Source organism: Manis pentadactyla, chromosome 14 (genome assembly GCF_030020395.1).
Source record: "Manis pentadactyla isolate mManPen7 chromosome 14, mManPen7.hap1, whole genome shotgun sequence".
Taxonomy (NCBI): Eukaryota; Metazoa; Chordata; class Mammalia; order Pholidota; family Manidae; genus Manis; species Manis pentadactyla.
This window is the reverse complement of record NC_080032.1, coordinates 83223237-83246080: the sequence shown is the minus strand read 5'-3', so window position 1 is coordinate 83246080 and position 22844 is coordinate 83223237. Positions and strand designations below refer to the sequence as shown.

The 22844-nt window shown below is 33.9% G+C and overlaps 1 protein-coding gene across 1 annotated transcript in view; it reads left to right on the top strand.

The window, feature by feature from the left end:
* Window positions 1-22416, top strand: part of ERGIC2 (ERGIC and golgi 2) — a 37386-nt gene extending 14970 nt beyond the window's left edge. The window contains exons 6-14 of the mRNA XM_036889260.2: window positions 4534-4574; window positions 8022-8123; window positions 8926-9021; window positions 13608-13663; window positions 14533-14631; window positions 17930-18027; window positions 20519-20681; window positions 21682-21764; window positions 21922-22416. Coding sequence (XP_036745155.1) covers window positions 4534-4574; window positions 8022-8123; window positions 8926-9021; window positions 13608-13663; window positions 14533-14631; window positions 17930-18027; window positions 20519-20681; window positions 21682-21764; window positions 21922-21984 — 801 coding nt within the window. The 3' untranslated portion in view covers window positions 21985-22416. The remainder of the gene's footprint in view (window positions 1-4533; window positions 4575-8021; window positions 8124-8925; window positions 9022-13607; window positions 13664-14532; window positions 14632-17929; window positions 18028-20518; window positions 20682-21681; window positions 21765-21921) is intronic.
* The last annotated feature ends 428 nt before the right edge of the window (window positions 22417-22844 follow it).

Below are 22844 nucleotides of genomic sequence, written 5' to 3'. Positions count from 1 at the left end.
CTGTATGTCGTCTTTGGAAAAATGTCTATCATCAGGTCCTTGGCCTATTTTTTAATCAGAATTCTTTTTTATTTGGTGTTAAGTTATATGACTTTTTTGTTTATTTTGGATATTAACCCCTTACGGATATATAATACGCAAGTCAATAGGTTGCTGGTTCATTTTGTTGATAGTTTCCTTTGTACGGCAAAAGCTTTTTGTTTGATGTAGTCCCAATTGCTTATTTGTTTTTTGTTGTTCTTGCCTGAGGAGACAGAAAAAAATTTTGCTAAGACAGATGTCCAGGAGTTTGCTGCCTATGTTTCCTTTTAGGTGTTTTATGTGTCAGGTCTTACATTTAGGTCTTTAATGCGTTTTTACTTCATTTTTGTATATTGTGTAAGAAAGTGGCCCAGTTTCTTGTGCATGTAGCTGTTCAGTTTCCCAACACCATTAGTTGAATAGACTGTCTCCTTGTTGTATATTCTTGCTTCCTTTGTTGTAGATTAATTGACCATATAATATAGGTTTGTTTTGGGGCTCTCTATTCTGTTTGATGGATCTCTTTCTTTTTAGGCCAGTGCCATACTGTTTTGATGACCATAGCTTTGTAGTGTAGTTTAAAATTTAGTGTAGTCAAGATCGCTTTGACTGCTTGGGGTTCTATACAAATTTTAGGATTATTTGTTCTATTTCTGTGAAAAATGCCATTGGAATTTTGATAAGGATTGCATTGAATCTGTAGATAGCTTTGGCAAGTATGGATGTTTTAACAAAAGATTTTCACTGTTGAGTATGAGGTTAGCTGTGGGTTTATCATATATGGCCTTTATTATGTTAAAGGATGTTTCCGCTGCCACTTTGTTGAGTGTTTTTATAATGAATAGATGTTGAATTTTGCCAAATGTTTCTTCTACATATATTGAGATGATCATATGCTTATTATCCTTCATTTTGTTAATGTGGTGTATCACATTGATTGATTTGCAAATATTGAACCATTCTTGTATCCCTGAAATAAATCCCACCTGATTGTGGTGAATGATCCTTTTAATGTATTGTTAAATTCTGTTTGTTAATATTTTGTTGAGGATACACACTTTTTAAATAGAAATCTCTAAAGAAACAGTAATTTTGTTATTGCCACTCTGAACCTTTTTACTTCCTATTCTCCTGTATTCCCACTCAAAAAATTGATTTCGTGGTAATTTTTTATGAAGTGAGGTAGCTTACAAATTCAGGTACCATGTTTCTGCATATAGAACTATTATCTGCAAAGTCAGATCTAGAAAATTATTATTAGATACTTCAACATTTGCATTACATTTCATACTAAGAATAATTATTCAACTTTGTTTTATTTCTTTTGTTTTCTATCATTCTTAATTTCCTTGCTTTTGTTTATCATTTTGTGGGGGGATTTTTGAGAATTTATTATTAGCAAGAATATGTGGGTTACCTTTTGCAGACTCTAGGCTGACTGCCTCTCTCATTCTCTTCTTATTCCAACATGGATGGTTGGCTGAGGATAGAATTCTTTATGGTGTTTTGCACTGAATATTTTATATACATTCTTCATTGTTTTCTGGCATAATTATTTTTTCCTTTGTAGGCAATGCCTTTACTTTATCTACTTAAATGCTTTTTTCTTTTACTTTTGCAATTCAAATACTTATCCTATATATCCAAGTGTGGGTCACCTTTGGTGTTTTTTTTTTTTTGTTCTTAGTGGTCTTAAGGAACTGAATTTTTAATCTTTTTTGCTTGCTTCTTTGCTATAATGATGTTCAAAGCAATGCTGTTACCTTTTTAAAATTCTTGTCACACAATGTTGAATTTTGTGGAGTGGTTCTCAATATCTTTTATCAATTCCTACATTAGAGGTATATTTAGAACTCTGCCCTTTAGTTCGGATAGGTCACCTTGATCCAGCAGGGTCAGTCTTCTTTCCAGTGCCTTCACTACATATTAAAATTCAATGATTATATGTTCCACCTCTAATATATCACAGATCACTCTATTTTTAAAATTCTGTCTTCTTGATGCTAAATCTCATTGAGAAATAATTAGAAAAACTTAACAGTTTTCTTATTTTTAAAATTGGTATCATGGAGGAAATTAGCCCTTAGACCTCAGATTGACACTTCTTTCAAATTAATGAACCTTTTTATATCTTTATTTTCTTATTCACCTCTGAGATGTAGAAATAAGTGGCCTATTTAGAGACTGAGAGTTGAAATAGTCTATTGAGTATGTCAGTCCCTGTTCCACACCCCCACTCCCACCCCCGCCAACATGCACACGCTGTTTACCAGACCCGGATGAAAGGAGAAGGGTACAGGCTGGATACGCTGTTTCTTCCATACTGTATTAGAGCTTCCGGCGCTTTTGAAAAGAAAGGAGGAAGTCTTGGTTGGGACCAGGATGGCAAAGTGGTTTGCTAGGTCACCCCAAATTTCTTTTTCTGTGTTTGTTTTCACAGGCTAAATTTAGCTAGGGTGACTCCTTTCTTTAACCAGTGTAACTGTCCTCATTAGCAGCCAGCTGCCCAGGCTACATAAAAGCAAGAAAAAAAGCGAGAAATACCGCTGCTGTGGAAGGCCCTCAGCGTGTGTTCTCTGGCACGTGACGGAGCTCCTGACAGTGTTCCTGGGGTGGACGCTGCCTCTTCCTCGTGTCTTATTATTGTTTATCACCGATTTCCTTTGTTACCCTGAACTGGGGATTTTACTTGCTGCCTACGTAGACTCTTCTATCCCTTGAGATAAATTATGTGTTGGGCTCTTTTTGCAACTTAGTCTTGCGTAGATTCTTGAAAATTTCCAGCATGTTGTGATTTAAAATGATTTAAAATGATGATGTAGATTGTGTCCTCACTTTTAAGTTTCTTTGGACATTGTGAGAATTTGGTTATGAGGAGACTTAATCATCTTGAACTTATCTTGTAAAATTTATTTATGCTGCTTCTTTAACATTCTCTCCATATTCTGAGTCTGGCGTGCCCACTTTGTTTTATAATTATCTCATTTATTTATATATGTGTATTTTAGATATCTTCTCTTCCCTAGATTTTAAGCTCCTGAGAAGTGTAAACTTTCTTCTTTCTTCTTTAGAATTCGCAAAATGTAAAGCATAGCGCCTTGTAGTTACTAGGCACTAACACGTATGTTGGCCTTATGTTAAGTGTGACAGAATTACTGATTATTCCATTGTAAACAGTTTCTGCCATCTCTTGCAGTCACTTGTGTGGAATATGAAAGTTTTGCTTTAATTGAACTATCGTATAATAAAAACACATATCTCAGCCACAAAGTTAGAAACTTAAAAATATTTAATTGTATACTTTTTATCAGTAATTTTTAAAATGTTTAAAATACTGGTAAGTACTCATTCCTTTTTCCTAATTCATATTAAAATATTTAAGTAAGAATTATTAATGTAAATGTAAGGTAATTTTTACTTGTTTTTAAATTTTCAATCTTACTGTTTTAATATACACTCTGAACATTAAAAACTAAACCCTCATAACTTGACTGTTTTCTAAGCCATGATCACGCAGTATGTTATGATAGTTACTATTTTACTATTTACTATTATATGTCATTACTATTTCTTCATTTAAAGAAAATAATTAATTTTAAAAGTGTGGGCAAGTGAGGAATCTGACAGAGCTGGGTTTATAGACTGACCCTTTCTATCTGATTTTGAAAAAGGTTTTTAAACCTTCGAGCTTGTCTGTAAAAAGGAAAGCATAATAACAGGCCCACAAGGTTGTTGTGAAGGTCCAGTGAGGTGGATGGCATGTGCCTAGCACAGAGTGGGCTACTTAGCAGTTGCCCAAGGCTTTTGGGAAAGTCGGAAGAACTTCATAAGTCAAAGAACCGCATAGTCTCTACTGTCAGCAGTTTTCTTCACTAGGTAACCGGGGAGCACCTGCAGCCTCGTCCATCTGCCGTGGTGTGTTTTACAGATGTTAGCATTTTCCTCATGTGCTATGGCATGAAAAAGGTTGGGAAGCATGCTATGGACAGCTTCAGCCAGAGGAGTATCTAAGTAATTTCATTGTAATCAGAACGATGCGGGCAGTTTAACCTGGAATGGATGGTGTGTAGAATTTAGGTAGACAGGAGGGTCACAATTACAGGGCGGTAGAGCCCAGGTTGGTATAATTAAATTACCAAAGACGCAGAAGAAGAGCTGTTTCATAGAATGAGAGTCTTCAGCTTTGAATGAACAGTGAAGGTTTGTAGGGAGAGAGGATTTTAAGTCCTAAAATGCCATTTTGTACATATGATAGATGGCAAACTTCTATCCACTCCTGTAAAAGTAGATAACTGTAACAGGGGAACATTGGAGATTAGTAGGATTTCTTTACACTATTTTTGAGTAAAATATCAGATACTTAATTTTTATAGAAGGTTAAATGTGAATCGTGAATACTTGTTTTTAACAATACTATAAATTTGTTTCTTGCTCAAAGAAAATTTTAAAAAATGATTATGTAAAAGCCAAGAGAATTGACAGTGCTAGTGATTATGTTTTCCTTTATTTCAGGCAATATTTGATCTTTCACCACAGCAAAAAGAGTGGCAGAGGTAATAAGTAAACAAAGTATTGTGGTCCTTAGATATCTAGATCATATTTTGTCTATTTTGTTTATTGTGAATATTCATAGGTTAACGTAGTTCTCTAGGCATTTTTTAGATGAAATATTAGCAGAATATGCATTGCAATTTCAGAAATTTTATCAAGTCTTAGGGAAGTCATATATAATCTTTTCTTGAGTGCACTTCAAATCATAAAAAATTTCAGTTTTCATTAAAAAATTAACTTAAAAATTTTTAAAAAGCAGTATGTGATCATTGTTTAAATTTAATTTATAGAAAGGATATAAAGTAAAAGTCTTCTTATCTTTTTGTAAACTTAGTGCCACTGACTAGTGATAATAACCAGAGTTTGATTTCCTGTGTAGCCTTCTAGAAATTTTGTTTGTATATAATTTTTTGTATGTTTGAGTGTTTGCTTATGTTTTCCTAATACAAAGGAGAGCATACATTTGTTTTATGAATTCCTTTTCTCTACCTAAACTGATATTCTGGACATCTTCCTATTTTAGGGTACTTAGTGCATATAGTAGTGTTCTTTATGGATAAACTATAGTTTATTTAATTGGATCCTTATCAGTGGACATTTAGATTGCTTGCAAGATTCTAATATTAAAAACAATGCTCATTGAAAGCTTTTGAACCTAATTTCCTTATGTAATTGTGTGAATATATAGAGAAAGTTTCTAGGAATGGAATTTTCTTCCAAAGATTATTTAATTACCATCTTGATAATTTCTCGTGACAAGGAAAAAAAATTGCAACTATATGAAATGATGGTTGGTGACCAAATTTCCTGTGGCAATCACTTCACAGTGTGTGTGTGTATCAGGTCATCTTGTGTGCATTAAACTGATGTGACGTATGTCAATACTGCCTCAATAGAACTGGAAAAAAATCGTTTTGATAGGCAATGCAAAATAAATGGTGCCCCCATCCCCACACTCATATATTGCCTTTTTTCTTTTTGGTTTCTAGGCATGTCTTGTACTTATAAAGGTTTATCTAATTTAAGACTATTACAAAAAGTTTTCTTGCCCATCCTTTTTTTTTTTTTTTTTTTCTCCTTTCTAGTCCCTAAGTACATTTCAAAGGCCTTTATTAATTTTGAGCTTTACTGTTTGGAGAAATTTTGAAATTAAAGTTGAAATCAAATATAGTTCTTTAAAAGAATTGAATGTTAAGTATCTCTGAGCTTCTAGTGCTTTTAGGAGAAAGCTATCCTTAGATGAAATACAGTACTTTAATCCAGAAATATTAAAGTGAGAAATCTCCTTTCATCAGAATATTTATTCAGTGTTCAAGACTAGTAATAAGTGGGAGCAAAGATTATGTTTTTACTATTAAAATGATAGACATTTTCCTTCATAGTAATGTTTTCTGTGTGCCTTCATATATGGAATAAACTTGGATATTTATTAGTATATTTGAGGCAGAAGTCTCTCACACACACACACACACACACATGCAGTTTGATGTCATCAACCTCACTCCCCACTGCCCAGCACCAAAAGTTGAACTCTGGAAATAAAAGACACACAAATATGAAGCCTTCAATTGCTGCTATCATTAGATCCAAAGATTTTAAGTCTTCAGCTCTATTAATCTGAAGATGGGATCTGGCTTCCTGAAGCTTCCAAGATTATCATTTCTGCTTCTAAACAAATATTTATGAATGGACTAGAGATACCCAAGTTCTAACATCCTGAGTAATGTGCATACTAAAATGTTCTTTTCCTGTAGAATTTGCTAAAAGATTTGTTTTCCCTCGATCGGTGTTCTCCTTTCTTAAAATATTTAGGATCCTAGTTAATCTTTCTCCTGTGGTAGGAAATCTCAAACCCTGCACATAGCCTTTCTGATTTCTGCTTTTTATTTCTAGATTTAAAATTTCTTCTGAACTAAATTTACATTATAAAAATGACTGTTTTACTTAGGCCTGTTTTACCAGTGTTTTTGGTGGATGGTGCATAAGTGTTTAATCTCACACTTGCACTTGTAGAAAATGTTTATTTTATCATTATGGTAGAATGTGAAGTAGTGTCAGATTTACGTTTGTTTATTTTTTAAAGTGTCTATATTTGTTTATAATTTTTCCAATTTATGTGTGTGTGTGTATATACACACACACACACACACACACACACACACATATTTTAAAGACTTTACTTTTTAGAGCAGTTTTAGGTTCACAGCAAAATCGAACAAAAAGTACAGAGTTCCCAGATACCCCCTACCTCCACACATTGTCAGTGTGTGGCACCAAAGTGGTACATTTCTTCCAGTCTGTAAACCTCCATGGGCACATCATTATCACCCAAAGCCCATAGTTTGCATTAGGGTTCACTCTTGGTGTTTGACATTCTGTGAGTTTGGCAAATGTGTAATGATACCTATCTACCATTATAGTATCTGTAGGATAGTTTCATTGTCCTAAAAGTCCTCTGTTTTGTCTATTCTTCTTCCCCTCTGTGTATAATTTTTATATTTGCTGAGTTTGAGCTTTAATACAGATGACTTTGGATGTTAGTTATTTAAAGATAGAGAATTAAAGGAGGTAAAATAGGATTATATCTAAAGTTACTGCTGAAAATGATAGGAGATACCATGGCCCAGTGGTAAAGCGTTAGCGAGAGGGAAGCTTTTATTCTTGGTTTTGTTTGGAATAAATAAGTTATTGTGGGCATAAAAATTTTGTAAAAAAATCTAAAAGCAACTAACTTGTTCTTTGTGGTTGGGTATATTTCAAAAGAAAATCTAAGCATGGGCTTTCAAATGTATACTCTGTTCTCTATAATCCTGTATCTAGTCTTTAAAAAAATTATAGGTAGAGTATAATATTGTATTTAGAATCATCATATCATAGAATAAAGTTTAGGTTTCTTTGGAAAAGGAGACACCAGGTGATAGTAAATGGCACTGTGACAGTTTGTAATGGAAATTGGATGCTAGTAGTGAGGAGTCTATGTAACTATATAACTCAGTAATCTCCCACTTTAATTCCATCACATCTATTGTATGGCTCCTTATTTGTCTTATTCTTTTTATCTATAATACTTATTCAATATATGATGAAAAGTAAGAATTTTGTAATTGCTGCTTATAGGCATGAAAGATGAAGTTAGATGCTCAGGTGAGTAGAAGGAGCTCCTCCTTGGCGAGCCTGAGTGTATGTCCCTTGCCTATGGAACCCAGCAGCAGGCTCTGGAGCCTAACTGGCTGTTAGACCTCTAGCCGCCCCACTTCCCCTTTCCTGCTTTCAAGAAAGTGACCAAAGAAAACTTGGTAGTTTATTTTATAACAAAGTCCTGTAATAATAATAACAACAACAAAATGTGTGGCTTAGCTAAGTCAGCTAACCATTGTTATTTTTTAAAAAGTGTTGGTTTTCTTTGTGTTCCTTTCTGTATTTCTCAACTGTTGTCGTGCTGCGTGTAGGATGCTGCAGCTGATTCAGAGCAGGCTGCAAGAAGAGCATTCACTTCAAGACGTGATATTTAAAAGTGCTTTTAAAAGTGCATCAACAGCACTTCCACCAAGGTGAGATGTATTTTTCAACTGTTATGAATTTATTTGGACATAATTTTAGTATTAGTTTAGTTCATTGAATCTCATATTTCTTAGAGAAAATATAATCATTCTGTATGATGGCTTTTACATTTGTAGCCTGTGATATTGATAGGATTATCATAAATGATACTCGTTTTCATTTAGTTTTTCTCTTTTATGTATGTATGGCATACCTCCATATAAAACTATTAGATTTTAAGAACAAATTAATTACAGTTACCATTATGAGGAGGTATAAATTTTGGTTAGGAATTTTGTGTTTTTATTTCACTTTTTTTCTCTTCTGATATTTGGGAAATGCTATAAACATGAATAAAAACTGCAGAGTGGTTTTACATTTGTGCAGGAAGCAAATGTCATTGTGTGTTTGAATTTAGATGGCATGCCCTTCCCTGACCTCATTCTTGTTCCCAATTTCCCCTGCCCCTGAAGTGCTAGAACAGGTGATGAAAGTATGTCTTGCTTGGATTAATTCATTACTTTTAATCTTTCTTCTCTCATTGAACTTAGTCCTCTGGCTAGATTTGAAGAACCATGGAATTTTAGAATTATGTAAATATGATACTATAGTAATTATGTAATTTTTTTCCATTTATAGCTGTATGATTTTAAGTAAATGTAGAGACCTCAAAAAAAATTGCTGTTCTACTCTTGACACTTAGAACATTACCTAAAAATCGATCTTCAGGGATTCTTTCCCCACTGTGAAATATTCTTATGACAAAATGATTGAATGTGCTGTAAGTGATCCTGATATATCTTCTTGTAACAGGGAAGATGATTCAGCACAGCCTCCAGATGCTTGCAGAATTCATGGTCATCTATATGTTAATAAAGTAGCAGGGAATTTTCACATAACTGTGGGCAAGTATGTTCTTTTCACTTACTGAAAATACGTTAAAGTTGACAGTGTCATTAAAAGTAAATTCTTCACTAATCAAATAATATATAACCACCTATTAAAGGACTGCTTAAAATTGTGTGTATTTGTAATTTTGGTGTCCTCCAACTGATGCTGTGGGCTTTAATATAAGGATAGAGATGACTACTAACTTTAAAAACTACTTAAAAACAAAAATAAAACAGTCATGTCATATATTAATACAAATGAACTTTAGGTAAATGTAAATTAAAGTTTATAATTTTATGAATATAAGTTTTAATAGCCAGAAAGCTCTTACCTAGACATTTCATTAATTTGTTCATTAAATGTAATTGCTAATTAATTTGAGGCAAGTATTTTGATGCAGTTAGGAATTACTAGTGTCTGGGATAAAGTTAAATTTAGTAAAGTTAAGAAAAAATATCAGACCACCCACCTTCCTGAGCAGCACCTAACACAGAAAGGTCATACAGTGAACACTTGGTAAGTTTCTGAATGAATGGATTCTGTGATTCTCTCCTCCTTCTCTTCCTGCCCTTCTTCCTCCCTCCCTCCCTTCCATCTAGAGTTGCAGAGCTGAACATTTCTTCATTCTTTGAGTAAAGAGATTCTTTGAGTACTTGCTATGCACAAAGTACCATTCTAGGTACTAAGGATGAAACAGTGAAAAAAGGAGAAAGGGTTTTTGCCCTTTGGTGCTGACATTCCGTGAGAGAATCCAAACTTTATAAACGGTGAACAGCACTAATAATTATCTAATTATAATTGTATTGAAGCTATAAAGGAAAAGTATGGCTGATAAGAAATGTATAACAAGGTACCTGACCTCTTAAGTCAGCAGAGGCTTTATTAAGGAAAACCTTTGAACACTTGCGAATGATAAGGTATTTCATATTTAAAGGAAAAAAGGGCATCCAGGCTGAGGGAAAGGCCTTAAGGCAGAAGAGTATGGCTGGAGATTTTATATGTATAAAAAGAGAGAGTGTTAGACTTTGATGCAAAATTATTTCAGTGTTTAGAGTGATCAGATCAGGCACTTGTCCTGGTTTCTTTGTCCCACTCATGTTTTGTTGTTCTGTTTCTGTTGCTAGCATCCCTTCTCTCCATAACTGACCTGCAGCTGGGAACCTTACGATTTCTTTATATCAAACAGGCAACAAATAGTAGTTACCTCAAAGAAATTTAGGAGATTTTATTGCATCTTTGGATACAAAACAGTATCCTACTCTAAAATTACCTGAAAGAGGGAAACTGACAAATATTGTATGAGCCTTTGTATTTTGACTTTGACTTGCATTTTCACTTCTCTCTTCATGTGACAACTCATGCCATCAATAAGAGAGGCCAAATGGAAAAGCGTACGATTTTTGTCTTATCCTGACTGTCTCTGGGTTATCTTGTAAGCCCACCCTTATTTTTTTGGTATTAGGTTTGTCAAGTTCAATGTTGGTCCTTTTGAAGGCCTCATACACTCTCAGGCACAGTATTATTCTCAACTATAATATAAAGGAAACAAAAAAAGTATGATTTATAACAGTATGTATTTCAACGTGGAAATGCTTGAGCCATGAGTCCATTAGATAAGGTAATGAAGGAGGCATATGCTTGCTGCCTACATGTAGAATCATTAGGAGTACAACTGCTGCAAATGCAGACTGAGACATGTATGGCTGCTCGCATATCATGGTGGTATTTATGTTGATCAGGTGATATTCTAAAATAGTGAACAACTCATTGTAATACGGTGAACAAAAAAAAAGTACATATACTATTCCATTTCCTGGGAAATTCAGTGTATGTTGAAACTACAACAAAGTACTTTGTAAAGCTAAGTGGAGTTAAGTTCTAGACTCAGATCTTTATACAAAGGTTTTTCACCTATGGAAACACCATTCAGTGTGTTTGGAAGTCATGCAAGATATGGGACAGTATTGGTGTGCATGAGACCAATACTGTCCTGGTTTCTTTGTCCCACTCATGTTTTGTTGTTCTGTTTCTGTTGCCAGCACCCCTTCTCTCCGTAACTGACCAGCAGCTTGCCTTGCTTGTCCATTAAATGTCAGTAGCAGCTCCTCTCCAGTAATGGTGACTACCAAAAATGCCTACCGCGAGCCCCCGCCAATTGTCAAAACAGCCTTTTCTTTACTGAAAATCATGCAGAATAATATATAACATGCAAAATATATCAAATTCAAATTTCGGTGTCCAAAAATAAAGTTTTATTGGAACATAGTCATGCTCATTTGTTGGCATGTGGCTGCTTTGGTACTGCAGCATTGGAGATGAATGACCGGGATGGACTGTCACAGTCGTGACTCTCCCATCGCTTCTTGCTGCTATTGGTGTACCACAGACTGCAGTAGTGCAGTGAGAGCTTGACAGCATGACAAACGCCTGTGTACTGCCATCCTACAGCATTTTATTTATTTCATTACTATGTCAAAAACAGAAATACGGACTTTAACCACATAATGGAGTGTGGATTGTTTTATGAAATTTGACCTCGGAGCATTGTATGTATTACGCAGTGACACTATAGCTGTGCTAAAAGAATACAATAAATGTCTATATTATTGGACTACATACTCATTAAAAAGGTCCCTAACTCTCAGAATAGAAATGGAAAATACAATAGAATAGAAAATTTAAAATGGAATATCTAAACACAAATAGACTTTCTATATAAAAATTAATGAAAATGAGACAATAGCCAGAGTAAGTTTCCAAATGACTCAGGCATTAGCTAAGTAAGGAAGGCCATTTACTGGTATGAATTGTGTTTGATCGCAACAACCTAAGAATTGCATCCAGGAGGAATAAATTTGCTTTGGATATGTAGCCTTTTGAAGTGAGAAAGGCCTCTTAACAGCTGAGGAAATTGAGAGCAGTGTCCAATAGTCAAGAAGCAAGGCAGGTGGTATGAGTGATTTCCTTAGCTCTGGATGAGTGACAGGAATTACCAGTGCTGCTTGTCTTTCTAAGGAACCAGTGTGAATTTGAAGTGATTGAAAAATTAATGTCTATGAATATTGAGTAATGTCTATGAATGTTAAGCACAGAACAGCTACAGGCAAAAATATTTTTAAAGAAGTTGAGAGAGGAGACTCTCTTGTCCCCTCCTGGCCTGAGCCAGGAGCTCTGTCCTCTTGCTTTCTCTCAATAAAAGCCTCTGCCTTGCTCTCCTAAAAAAAAAGAGTGCCTAGTACTCCTCAGGTAGGAGGTAAAAAAAAAAAGAAAAAGTTGAGAGATCTCACCACTAAACGTAGTAAAAATATGTATGAAGCAGAAAAGGCTTACTTGCAAAAGCTTGTAAAAATGTAAGGTGTTTAAAGCTTGTGGTTATCCATTTTCTCATTAGTAGTAATTTGTAGAAAATGTTTGAATTGATATGTATTATTGAACCAAAATAGTATTGATGAATTTCATTTCTGTCATGGACTTAAACACTGTCAAGTAAAAACTGAATATTCCAACTTGGCCTTTTGTACAGCAGCTTGACAGCTTAGCAATGGCAGTTTTATTTTGAGTTTTTTGAGCTCAGGGCTGAGACTGAGATTTTTCTGAATAACAGAACTACTGTCAACCATTATTATTGAACACTGAGTAGCTTTGGAAATTATATTTTATGCAGTGTTTCTTAATGAATTTAACCAAAAATAAGGAAAAAAGGAGGACTTATATACAAACATAATGATGTAGTAAAGTTATTTTAGTGATAAGTAATGTCAAATGATTCTAAGTGGTTTTCCGTGTTTGCCCTGCTTTGACAGTCCACACTTGTCAAAAGTTAAAACAAGAAGCAAGATCTCTGTTCTTAAACTTGCATATATTTTCCAACCTCAGACTATAGCTCCAGGGTGTTTTCAAACCTTGGAGCAAGTGCAAAGAGAATTTCCATGTTTTCAAAATCCATTTAACTATGAATTTGAGAAAATTCCACCTTCAACTGGAGATGATCAATCTGCAATGTGATGACATGCTACAAGAAAATACCAAGAGAATCTAATTAGAGTTCTGTAAATGCTTTCCAAGCAATGAATATGTTCAATTAAAACATATGCTTATGGATTAATATTTTCCAAGTTAAAAATACGTAAAATTTCATTGTAGACCATCATTAATAAATATTTGTGATCAATTTTGAAAATAGGGAACACTAACTCTAAACCCCAATTAAGCAAAATGGTGTCTCCTAGCAAAGATACTTGGATTATGAAAATAGTACTCAATTGTTACTGTTATACTCTGAATTTTATTAATAACTTTGTGCAAATTTGTTTTCTCTTTTGTTATGTAACTAATTACAAAATGGCTTCAGTTTTGCATCTTGGCCCACAAAGCAAAAAATATTTACTGTGTGGCTCTTTATAGAAAATGTCTGCCAGTCCTGAGTTTATTACATTGCTGAGATAAGTAGACTTACCTGCTTAAGTCATCGGCCAAGTATGTTCTTACATTATTTATGTTTTTAATTATGTTAAGATAATTACATAACTTTGGAGAGATCCCCTTTCTGCTTTTAGTTATATATTTAAATATTATTACTTTAATCTTTTTTTTCCTCCTTTTAGGGCAATTCCACATCCCCGAGGTCATGCACATTTGGCAGCACTTGTCAGCCATGACTGTAAGCAGTTTCTGAAATTTTTCTCCATTATGATGTCCTTGAAACAAAGTATTTTTGTCTTTTTAATGCAGGTGCATTAAACTTCCAAAGGTAGGGCTTTGAAAGTCAACTGTTTTGAAAACAGATATCCGAAGGAGCAAGTCAGTGGTTGAATTTATTGACTTATCCATTTAAGTCTTTAAGCTACTGTACTTCTCTTCAGGCATAGCACACAGGCTGCTGAAGTCAGGGAAGAAAGCCTTGATTAGTGTGTTTTATACCACTTTGTATACTTTTGTGCTAACTTTTCTGCATAATGAAGAGGGTATCTTTGAGGTTTACTTCAACATGTAAATCTAAATGTGGATGTATACACATGTGCATGTAAAGTATTCAAGTTAGTTTTGTGTAATGATTGCCATAAAACTTAGTTTTCAGAATCGGCCTTAGAAAACAAAAGTAATATTTTCATAAAAGGTCAGTTTGGTCACATTTAGCAATGGTGTGTATTAAAATATATATATGATCAGTTTCTTTATTTGGCTACATGGACATCATCCTAGTTCTAACAACACAATCCTATTACTCTGTGATGATTTAGAGTGGGATAGAACTTACTGTTTTGGTTACCAGGATTAGATGTAATATTTCTTAGAAGTTAATTTGTATATATTTATGAAATTTTAGATCCAGCATTTTATTAGAATGTACTTATTTAATTCCACATTCATATGCTTTTTTCCTCACAATGGTGTGGCTTTAAATACTGTATTATAATACCTGCAGATTTTAGATATTTTCATTTGGCAGGCAATAGGAATGTGAACCAATCTGTAACATATAGGTTTGAATAATTTCTCCACTTAATTGGTTTTATTTTTTGCCTTTAGCTTACAACTTTTCTCACAGAATAGATCATTTGTCCTTTGGAGAGCTTGTTCCAGCAATTATTAATCCTTTAGATGGAACTGAAAAAATTGCTGTAGACCGTAAGTATCTAAAAATCACTGTTGGAATTTGCATGTAGGCAGTTGTTCTTATAACTTTAATGTTAATACATTTTTAATAGTCCTCTTCCTGACCTCTCTCGTAACAGATAAATCTTTAAGTGGTTTAAATAGTTGATAATCTTTAAATGGACATTTATAGAGAGAAGTTGTCCTAATAGTGGATAAAATTTAAATATTAAATAGTGGATAAAAAGTCATGGAACAGAATAAGAAATTAGAGTTAAAAGCAGGAGGAGTAGAATTGATAAGCTTTCTAATTATACAGTAGATAACTCTAATAGGGCAAAACTGCCTTCCATATTCACTAAAGAAAGAATAAGAACAAAAGAAGGTTCACCATTATAAGAAGAATTTTCTTCTTTGTATAGGTTCAGAGTTCTAAAATGCATATTTTTCATTTTAAAAACCTCTGGAGAATTTTATAAACATCAGAAAACTAGAGTTATTCTAGAAGTAGTACATTATAGCACAGATACCTTTTATTGCTATTTTAACTTTCTTTTCCATTTAGAATTTCAGTTTATTGAAATATGGGTGGATTATTTTCTTTCTGTAGCAAGTAATTTGTTCTTATTTCCTGAAGGGCTCTCATTGCCTTGCCTCAACTTAGTCATATGATATGACATGCCCCACTGATAAGACCTAATGATGTCTAGAGCTTCCTGGGCTGCTAGGAATTCTAGCCTTTGCAAAACTGTAATTAAGGATTTCATTTTCTTGTAATTTAAATATATTTATTAATGTTATTCTTAGTATTTCACTCTTTTGGCCTAGTATTATAATAAGATAAAAATGTTTTACTTAGAATAGTGACTTATATTCATGAGTATTTTATGCTTGTATGGGAATGTTTCACTTAAAGAAACTTGAATGTACTCAATTTGGAAATATGTGAGTCAAAACATTCTGAGAATTAAAGCTTTATATTCAGTGTAATCTTATCTTTAATTTCTGTTCATTCTATACAGAAATGCACTAAATATTAAGAGATAACTCATTAAAAATATGTTGGTTAATATTTTGTTTCAGGATGCCAAAGTGAACTATAAATTTTTGTACAGAAGCAGTTCTAAATATAAATAGATTAATTTTTAAAAGGTTTAAGTCTACTTGTTCCTTCATTCACAAAGACCAACAGGTATTTAGTTATAAATGCCACCAGCAATTATCAGTAGGTTATTCAGAGCTTTAAAAAAGGTGAACTTGTCTCCATCCACATTGGTCCTCTTTTTCCAAAAAGAAAAAAAAAAATCAGTATTACAGATCTGTTTCCAGGTCCTCACCCCCTCCTTGATGTTCTCCAGAAGTTTTGAGGGTGTTACTTTGCAGTTACATCTTTAATGCTGTGTAGAGCTAGACTGATCTACAACCTTTGGAACAATTTGTGACTTGCAACAAAATTCCATTTAACTGCTTTCAGCCATCCCCACCCCACACCTACCTGTCCATTAAGTTATTTAACAAACTTAGAGCCTTACTAACATTAGACAAATAGGTTTTAGTAGTTCCCAATTTTGTTCTGAAAACATTCCCAATTTTTCCTGTCATGTTTCTTTGACCTTTGTTGGTTATTATTCATTGCATGGACACTTTCCTCTTCACATGCGGTAAGATTTCCATTGTGCTGCATTTTTTCCTCCAAGTCTAATTATCCTACCCATGTATACAGCATCAGTTATTGCCTCACCTCTCAATTTCATCTGTTTTTCAGTAAGTACTTAATACCTCAAGACCTTCCCCCTGCACTTTCAGCTTTCTCCATTTATGACACAGTAGAGTTTATCTGTAAAACACCTCAAAACTAAGCACAACTTTGAGCAATTCACCTCATATCAAAGCACAACTCAAAGGATGAAACTGAAGACCATCTATAAGGAGGAGCCATCTACTGGTGGTGGATGAAGTTGACACCCTTTTGCCTTAATATTATCTATAAGTTATTTTCAATATTGAGTTGAAATTAATAATAGAAGAACTGGTCAAAATTGTTCATGTTTTTGAAAGTTATGGTGGTGCAAATAATAGGTGAAATAAGAAGTAGTGACATTGAAACAGGTTTTATTTTTTGTTAGAAACTTGTTTAATGTTAGTGTCTGAAGAGACCATTATGCTTACGGTCTCCCTTCTCTTTGCCTTCCTCTCCCCTATTTTGAATGACACTGAGGTATAAGACAGAAAATTAGACTGATGGAAATAAAAACAAAAAAGCTAGACACACAAAAGTATATAGTGTATACTTAATTCTAGAATAGGAAAACCAGTCTAGGGCAACAGAAGGTGGGTTGGTGTTTGGCCTGGGGCCAGAGATGGAATTGGCTGCAAAGGGGTTTGGAGGGACTTGCTGAGGTGATGAAAATGTTTTATATTTTGATTGTGGTGGTGATCATATGGATGAATGCAGTTATCAAAATGTATCAAACTGTACATTTAAAATTGAATAATTTTATTCATGTATACACTTTTCACAGACAATTATTACCATGTAGTGTGAACTACATCTGTTTTCTGGTCAGATTTAGTAGGACCCTATTAATTATCTGTTTGAAACTATAGATTAGATGTATCTAATTTAAAATTTTCTAGAATATAGACTTAGAGAATTTACATGTTTTATATTATGTGAACTGTTAATGGTTTAAAATTAATAGTTGGTAATATGCTGGTATTAAACCTAAAATGACTTGCATTAAACCTAGAAGTCCCTAATGACTATATAAATATGATCCTTTTGATTATGCAGTAACCCCAGGCCGTCACTGGGTGGTTTCTCTAGATATCTTCCTGCTGTGGTATCAATTCCTTGTACTTATCTAATTGCATGGACATTTTTTTATTTTTCATTAATTTTTTCATTTATTTTCATTTATTTATATATGTTTTCATTTATTTATATATCTTTAGATAGTAGTAGAAATTGAGAATGTATCTTGTTGGTTATATTAGTGTAATTTTATGCTTATCAGTTCCTGTATATAAAGAAATGCTACTTTTATTTTCCATACTTTATAAAAGGATGATAACAATTATAAAGGATATCTAAGTCACTAGCTCAGTTTAAACATCTAATAGATGTGTGTGGCTATTTTATGCTTACTGAGAACTTGTTTTACCAAGTACGAGTATATTGCTTTCATTAATTCTTTTCTCTTAACCTTTTTTGGTCCAATATTAAGTCATAAGTAGTATTAGATTTCAGGTTAAGTGTATTTAATAAAAGGAGAAAGCAGTAATTTTTTTGCTCCTAGATTAATGAAAACACATTTTGTTTTTATTCTAGACAACCAGATGTTCCAATATTTCATTACAGTTGTGCCAACAAAACTACATACATATAAGATTTCAGCAGACACCCATCAGTTTTCTGTGACAGAGAGGGTAAGTTGAGTACAACTAGCAGAATGATTTTTTAGCATTTTGTAGTCCTGCTGCAAAAGAAGGTTGGAGTTTTGGTTGGTGCCTTCCTCCATTTAAGCTTCGAAATGCATTAGCATTTTATTTTAAGCTAATAAAATATCAGAAATAGGTACTAGAATGTTTTAGAGCAAGAAAAGATTTTTAAAATCTGAATGTTCTCTATTGAGTTACAAAATTATTAAACTATGATGGGATTATTATATTCCTAATATCTTAATTTTGTAATGTTTTCTCATGTATTGGTATGAGCAATTCTTACCTGTCCGCACATTCTGTGATTTCTGTGGTATTTATTTTTTAACTAATGTACCTACTGTGAAGCATGTGTTTTTACCGTGGTTCAGATAGCAGATGCAGAGGGCTGGCCTTCCGAACTTAGTGTCTTGTATTCATCTAACTGAGAGGGAAAACTCAGGGTGGGGTGGGCTTATAAATACATTTGACAGCGAGGAGCAGAGTTTTTGAATTGGGCAGTTTTACAGTTTGCTCATCTACTCTGAGGGAGGCCGTGTTTCCTTATTACCGTGTTTAAGAATGGTGAATATTCAAACATTAGTACCCAGAAGAATTCCTAGGCAAAATATAAGTGCTTTTAAAAAAATTGCTTTTCTCAATATGGAGTTTTCTTTTCATAGTCTTCAAGTTACCATGACTGTGTCCTCAATAACTGTAGAATTTTTTTATTCTTAGGAGATTGAGTACTGAAGATTTTAGGAATGAAGTGTCATGTGTTTATAACTTTCAAATGGTTCAGGGGAAAAGTCAAGTATATCTGTGTGTGTGCATGTGTGTGTTTATGCATACAGAGGGAGGGAAACTGGGTTCAGTGTATATAAGTACATCTTGTGCTCTTCAGCATTTCTGGAGGGTGCGGTAGATGCCGTTTCTCACTAAGATTCGTAACACCTGAGTGTCAGTGTCAGTCCACACAGGGGCAAGGCTTTGGGCACAAGAGGCATACATGCTTTGCTGTGAGAATGCAAAATGGCATAGTCTCTAAGAAAGAGAACTTGGCAATATCTGCAGAACACTGTTGGACCCAGCAGTCCCACTTCCAGAAACTGAATTGGAAGAAACAGTGGAAAGAATACAAATGATGCCTGTGTGAGGCTATTCATTGTGTTATTTCTAATAGTAGAAAACTAGAAACAATCCAAATGGTACATCTGCAAATGGAGAAACATGCAACTTTAAAAAGAGAGAAAGATACCTATATACTGATATGAAATTATCTCTGGGATATATTTTAAATAACAAGATTAAATTTAAAAAAAAGAAGAACCCCAGAGCATTTGACCTTTGAGGGAGTTATGTTTGAGCTGATAAGGTGGCTAAAATTGTGTGTTTCACTTAAAAAAAAAAAAAAATAACTGGAGTTGGTAAAATAGGGGATAAAGGGAGAGGTTGACCTTTGTTCATCCTGGAACCCAAAGTGAATCATTATTATCAGTCTTTCGTTATATGGACACCCGGACCCCTGCAACAGCTTTTACCCGTATAGGTGGTGACAGTATATTTATAATTTAGGTATGATATTGAACTGTGAAGCAACTTTAGGATGAAGTCATTTGGTTAGACTTGATCAGTGGCTTATTAGGATCTGTTGTGATAGGGCAAGGGTTTTGTAATGCCCTATATAGAATTGTTTTAAATGTCCTTCATTTTGTGTATTCTTAAAGCTTTATAGTTTAGTTACACCTTAGTAACCTTAGTAAAAAAAAAGAAGGGTCTGGCACAGAAGTTGTAACAAAGCACTGTGGTAGCATAGCTGTTTTGAGCTGTAACAGAAAATGTATTAGAAAATTTGCAAACTTGATTTTTGAAGCAAAGGAGGGAATGAAATAGAATATTTTCTTTCTGAGTGTGCACACTGGTATGTTTATGATATTAGTTACATTTCTTCAAAGAAAAAATCCTTTAAAAATTGAACCGTAGCTCAAATACTGATATCTTTCAAATTAATGCATTTTATTTTCTTCCTTTATTATATCTCATGTAGTTTAAAATGAACAACAGAAAGTGAAATTGTTTTTAAATATGATCATTTAAATGACAGGAAGAAAACATAATTACTTTGTAAATTCTTACCAAAGAATATTACAAAAAGTATGTCAGGCGTGATCAGTGAAGGATTCGCCATACAGTTGTAGGCTCTTGAGCTCAGTAGGAAATATGTATGTAAAGGGACTTTTTTGAGAAAATAGCAAAGAATGATTTTGCTCTTTTTTGAGAAAATAGGAAAGAATGATTGCTTTAAAAGCTAACCAAACAAGGAGTCCTGAGTGAGTTGATTGTCCGAAGAACCTCGCCTAATAGGAGAGTCCGTAGGGGTCTGGCCGTCCCTCGCGCAGTACAGCCGTAAGGCCCCTGCTCACTGTATGCGAGTAACGACGACACAAATGCTGTCTCTTCTCCTCTTCCTCCTCCCCCTTTCCTTTTGCCTTCCTTTTAGGAACGTGTCATTAACCATGCTGCAGGCAGCCACGGAGTCTCTGGGATATTTATGAAATACGATCTCAGCTCTCTGATGGTGACAGTTACTGAGGAGCACATGCCATTCTGGCAGTTTTTTGTAAGACTCTGTGGTATCGTTGGAGGAATCTTTTCAACAACAGGTTAAGATTCATTCCTCTTTTGTCTGATTTCTTAAAGCGTTGCTGACACTGAAATTAAGATGCTTTTACATAAAAAGGGTAGGAATATATCTGTTGTCATATTTTTATATCAAAGAACTTTCTCTTTAAGGCTTAATTCCAAACCACAAAATTAAATTGATCAAGTGTTAAACAGCTAAGCTCACTGCATTCAGTGGTTTAAGGGAGATTACTTAGTAAGCTAGAAAAATCCTAGAATTGAAATCCAAGTTGTGCCTTCTATAGGTCACCTACCTTTTTTGATACTATTTTCTCATCTGTACAATTGGGAATAATATCTAACTTGTAAGGGTGTTATAGGGATAGCTAAGAAAATGCCTAGAAATAGCAGACACTTGATTGTAAATTTTATTTCTCAGTTAAGGTATTTTACAATATGTAAATCGTATCTTATGTTGAGCTATGCAATATGTGAAACCAAATTTTTTAGTCAATCATGTTCTTATGATTTTTGTCCTTTTTGTCCTGAGATAGGATTCTGTCAAAGATAACTTGCAGAATTGTAATCATGAAAATTTGAGCATGAAGCATAATAAAGGAAACAGTTCGTTGTTTATCCCCAACCCCTATTCAGTATTATATCGAGTTTATATACTTCGAATTATATTTTTCACATGAGTCTTTGTCACTGTTTCATTTACATTCATTTAAATTTATGGGACTGATACTATTTTTCAAAATTATTTAAGTGTGAGATGTGGTAAGCATTCTTGAAAATAATACTTTGCCAAGGTCATGATTATGTGGCCTTGTGATTTTGAAAGAAATCCATTAAAAAAAAAAATTGTAACTGTCCTGTTTAACCATGGATGTGAATAAAGCAAACTTCTTTATTTCCTTCCTTAATCTAGTCCATTTTAATTAGTTGAGTATTTTATTCTTACATAGGAATTTAGAAAATAATTTAGGAAATAATTTTATTGAAAGAATAATTTTATTAAAAATAAACTTTTTATTTTAGGCATGTTACATGGGATTGGAAAATTTATAGTTGAAATAATTTACTGTCGCTTTAGACTTGGATCCTACAAACCCGTCAATTCTGTAAGTAGTAGAGTATAAACAGTGCTGGTCTCTATTATTGTTAAATCTACGTAGTAGCTTTCGGTGCCCAGGACGAGCTTACCTGAAATAAAGCGTCATGTTTAGAGGAACTAGTATAAGGACGAGAACTAACGCTTTGATCTTTGTCTCTCCCTAGATGCCCTTTGAGGATGGCCACACAGACAACCACTTACCTCTTTTAGAAAATAATACACATTAGCCCCTCCTGAGTGAAGGAGAAAAACTTTTTGCCTGAGACATAAAACCTTTTTTAATAATAAGATATTGTGCAATATATTCAGAGAAAAAGAAAATATGAATGAGAAGCAGGAATCACACCTAGAAAAAAGAAAGAAAAAAAAACAAACCCAAACTGAAATCCTTTATGTGTTGTGTCTGTTACAAATGCCCTAGAAGAAATCTCGCAGTTCATGAGTGACTAAGCCCACTGGGAGCGTTGCTTTGAAGATGACCCCTTCTGATGTTCTCACAGCACGCGGGGCAGTATTGAAATCAGACCTTGCTTCTTGGTGACTAACAGCCTGAAGGAAAGAAGGCCAACCATCTAATGAAAATTGCATTGATAAGTGCAAATGTTTGCGTCCTTTTGTTTTTAAAAGATACGATGTCGGAATAAAATATGTAAAACATATTGAATACTAGTCTAGACTTTACAAAGTTGTGATGAGCTCACATTGTTAATAAAACAGGGATGGCCCCCTATGTTATAGCCATATTAATGTGAAGCCATAATAACAAGACCATTTATCCAGTATTTGGTTTTATGAAGGTAACTGCTTTTCTTTAAACTCTGGCTATTGACTTTTCTAGCTGTTCAAGGCAGGGTGGTGGAAGACTATGAAGTGCATGCTTACAGGGGCAGGTGCTTTGGTGCTGTGACATGTAACAGAGGTGTCATCCACAGATTGTATCATGGACACTTAGACATGGAGAAGAACATTTTTTAAAAAAGATACTATGTTTCCCAATCTGATCCTTCTATTATTGATATACTTTGTGGGGGGACGACTAAAAATGCACTACTGATGGTGAAAATTACCAGCTTGTAAAATATTAAGA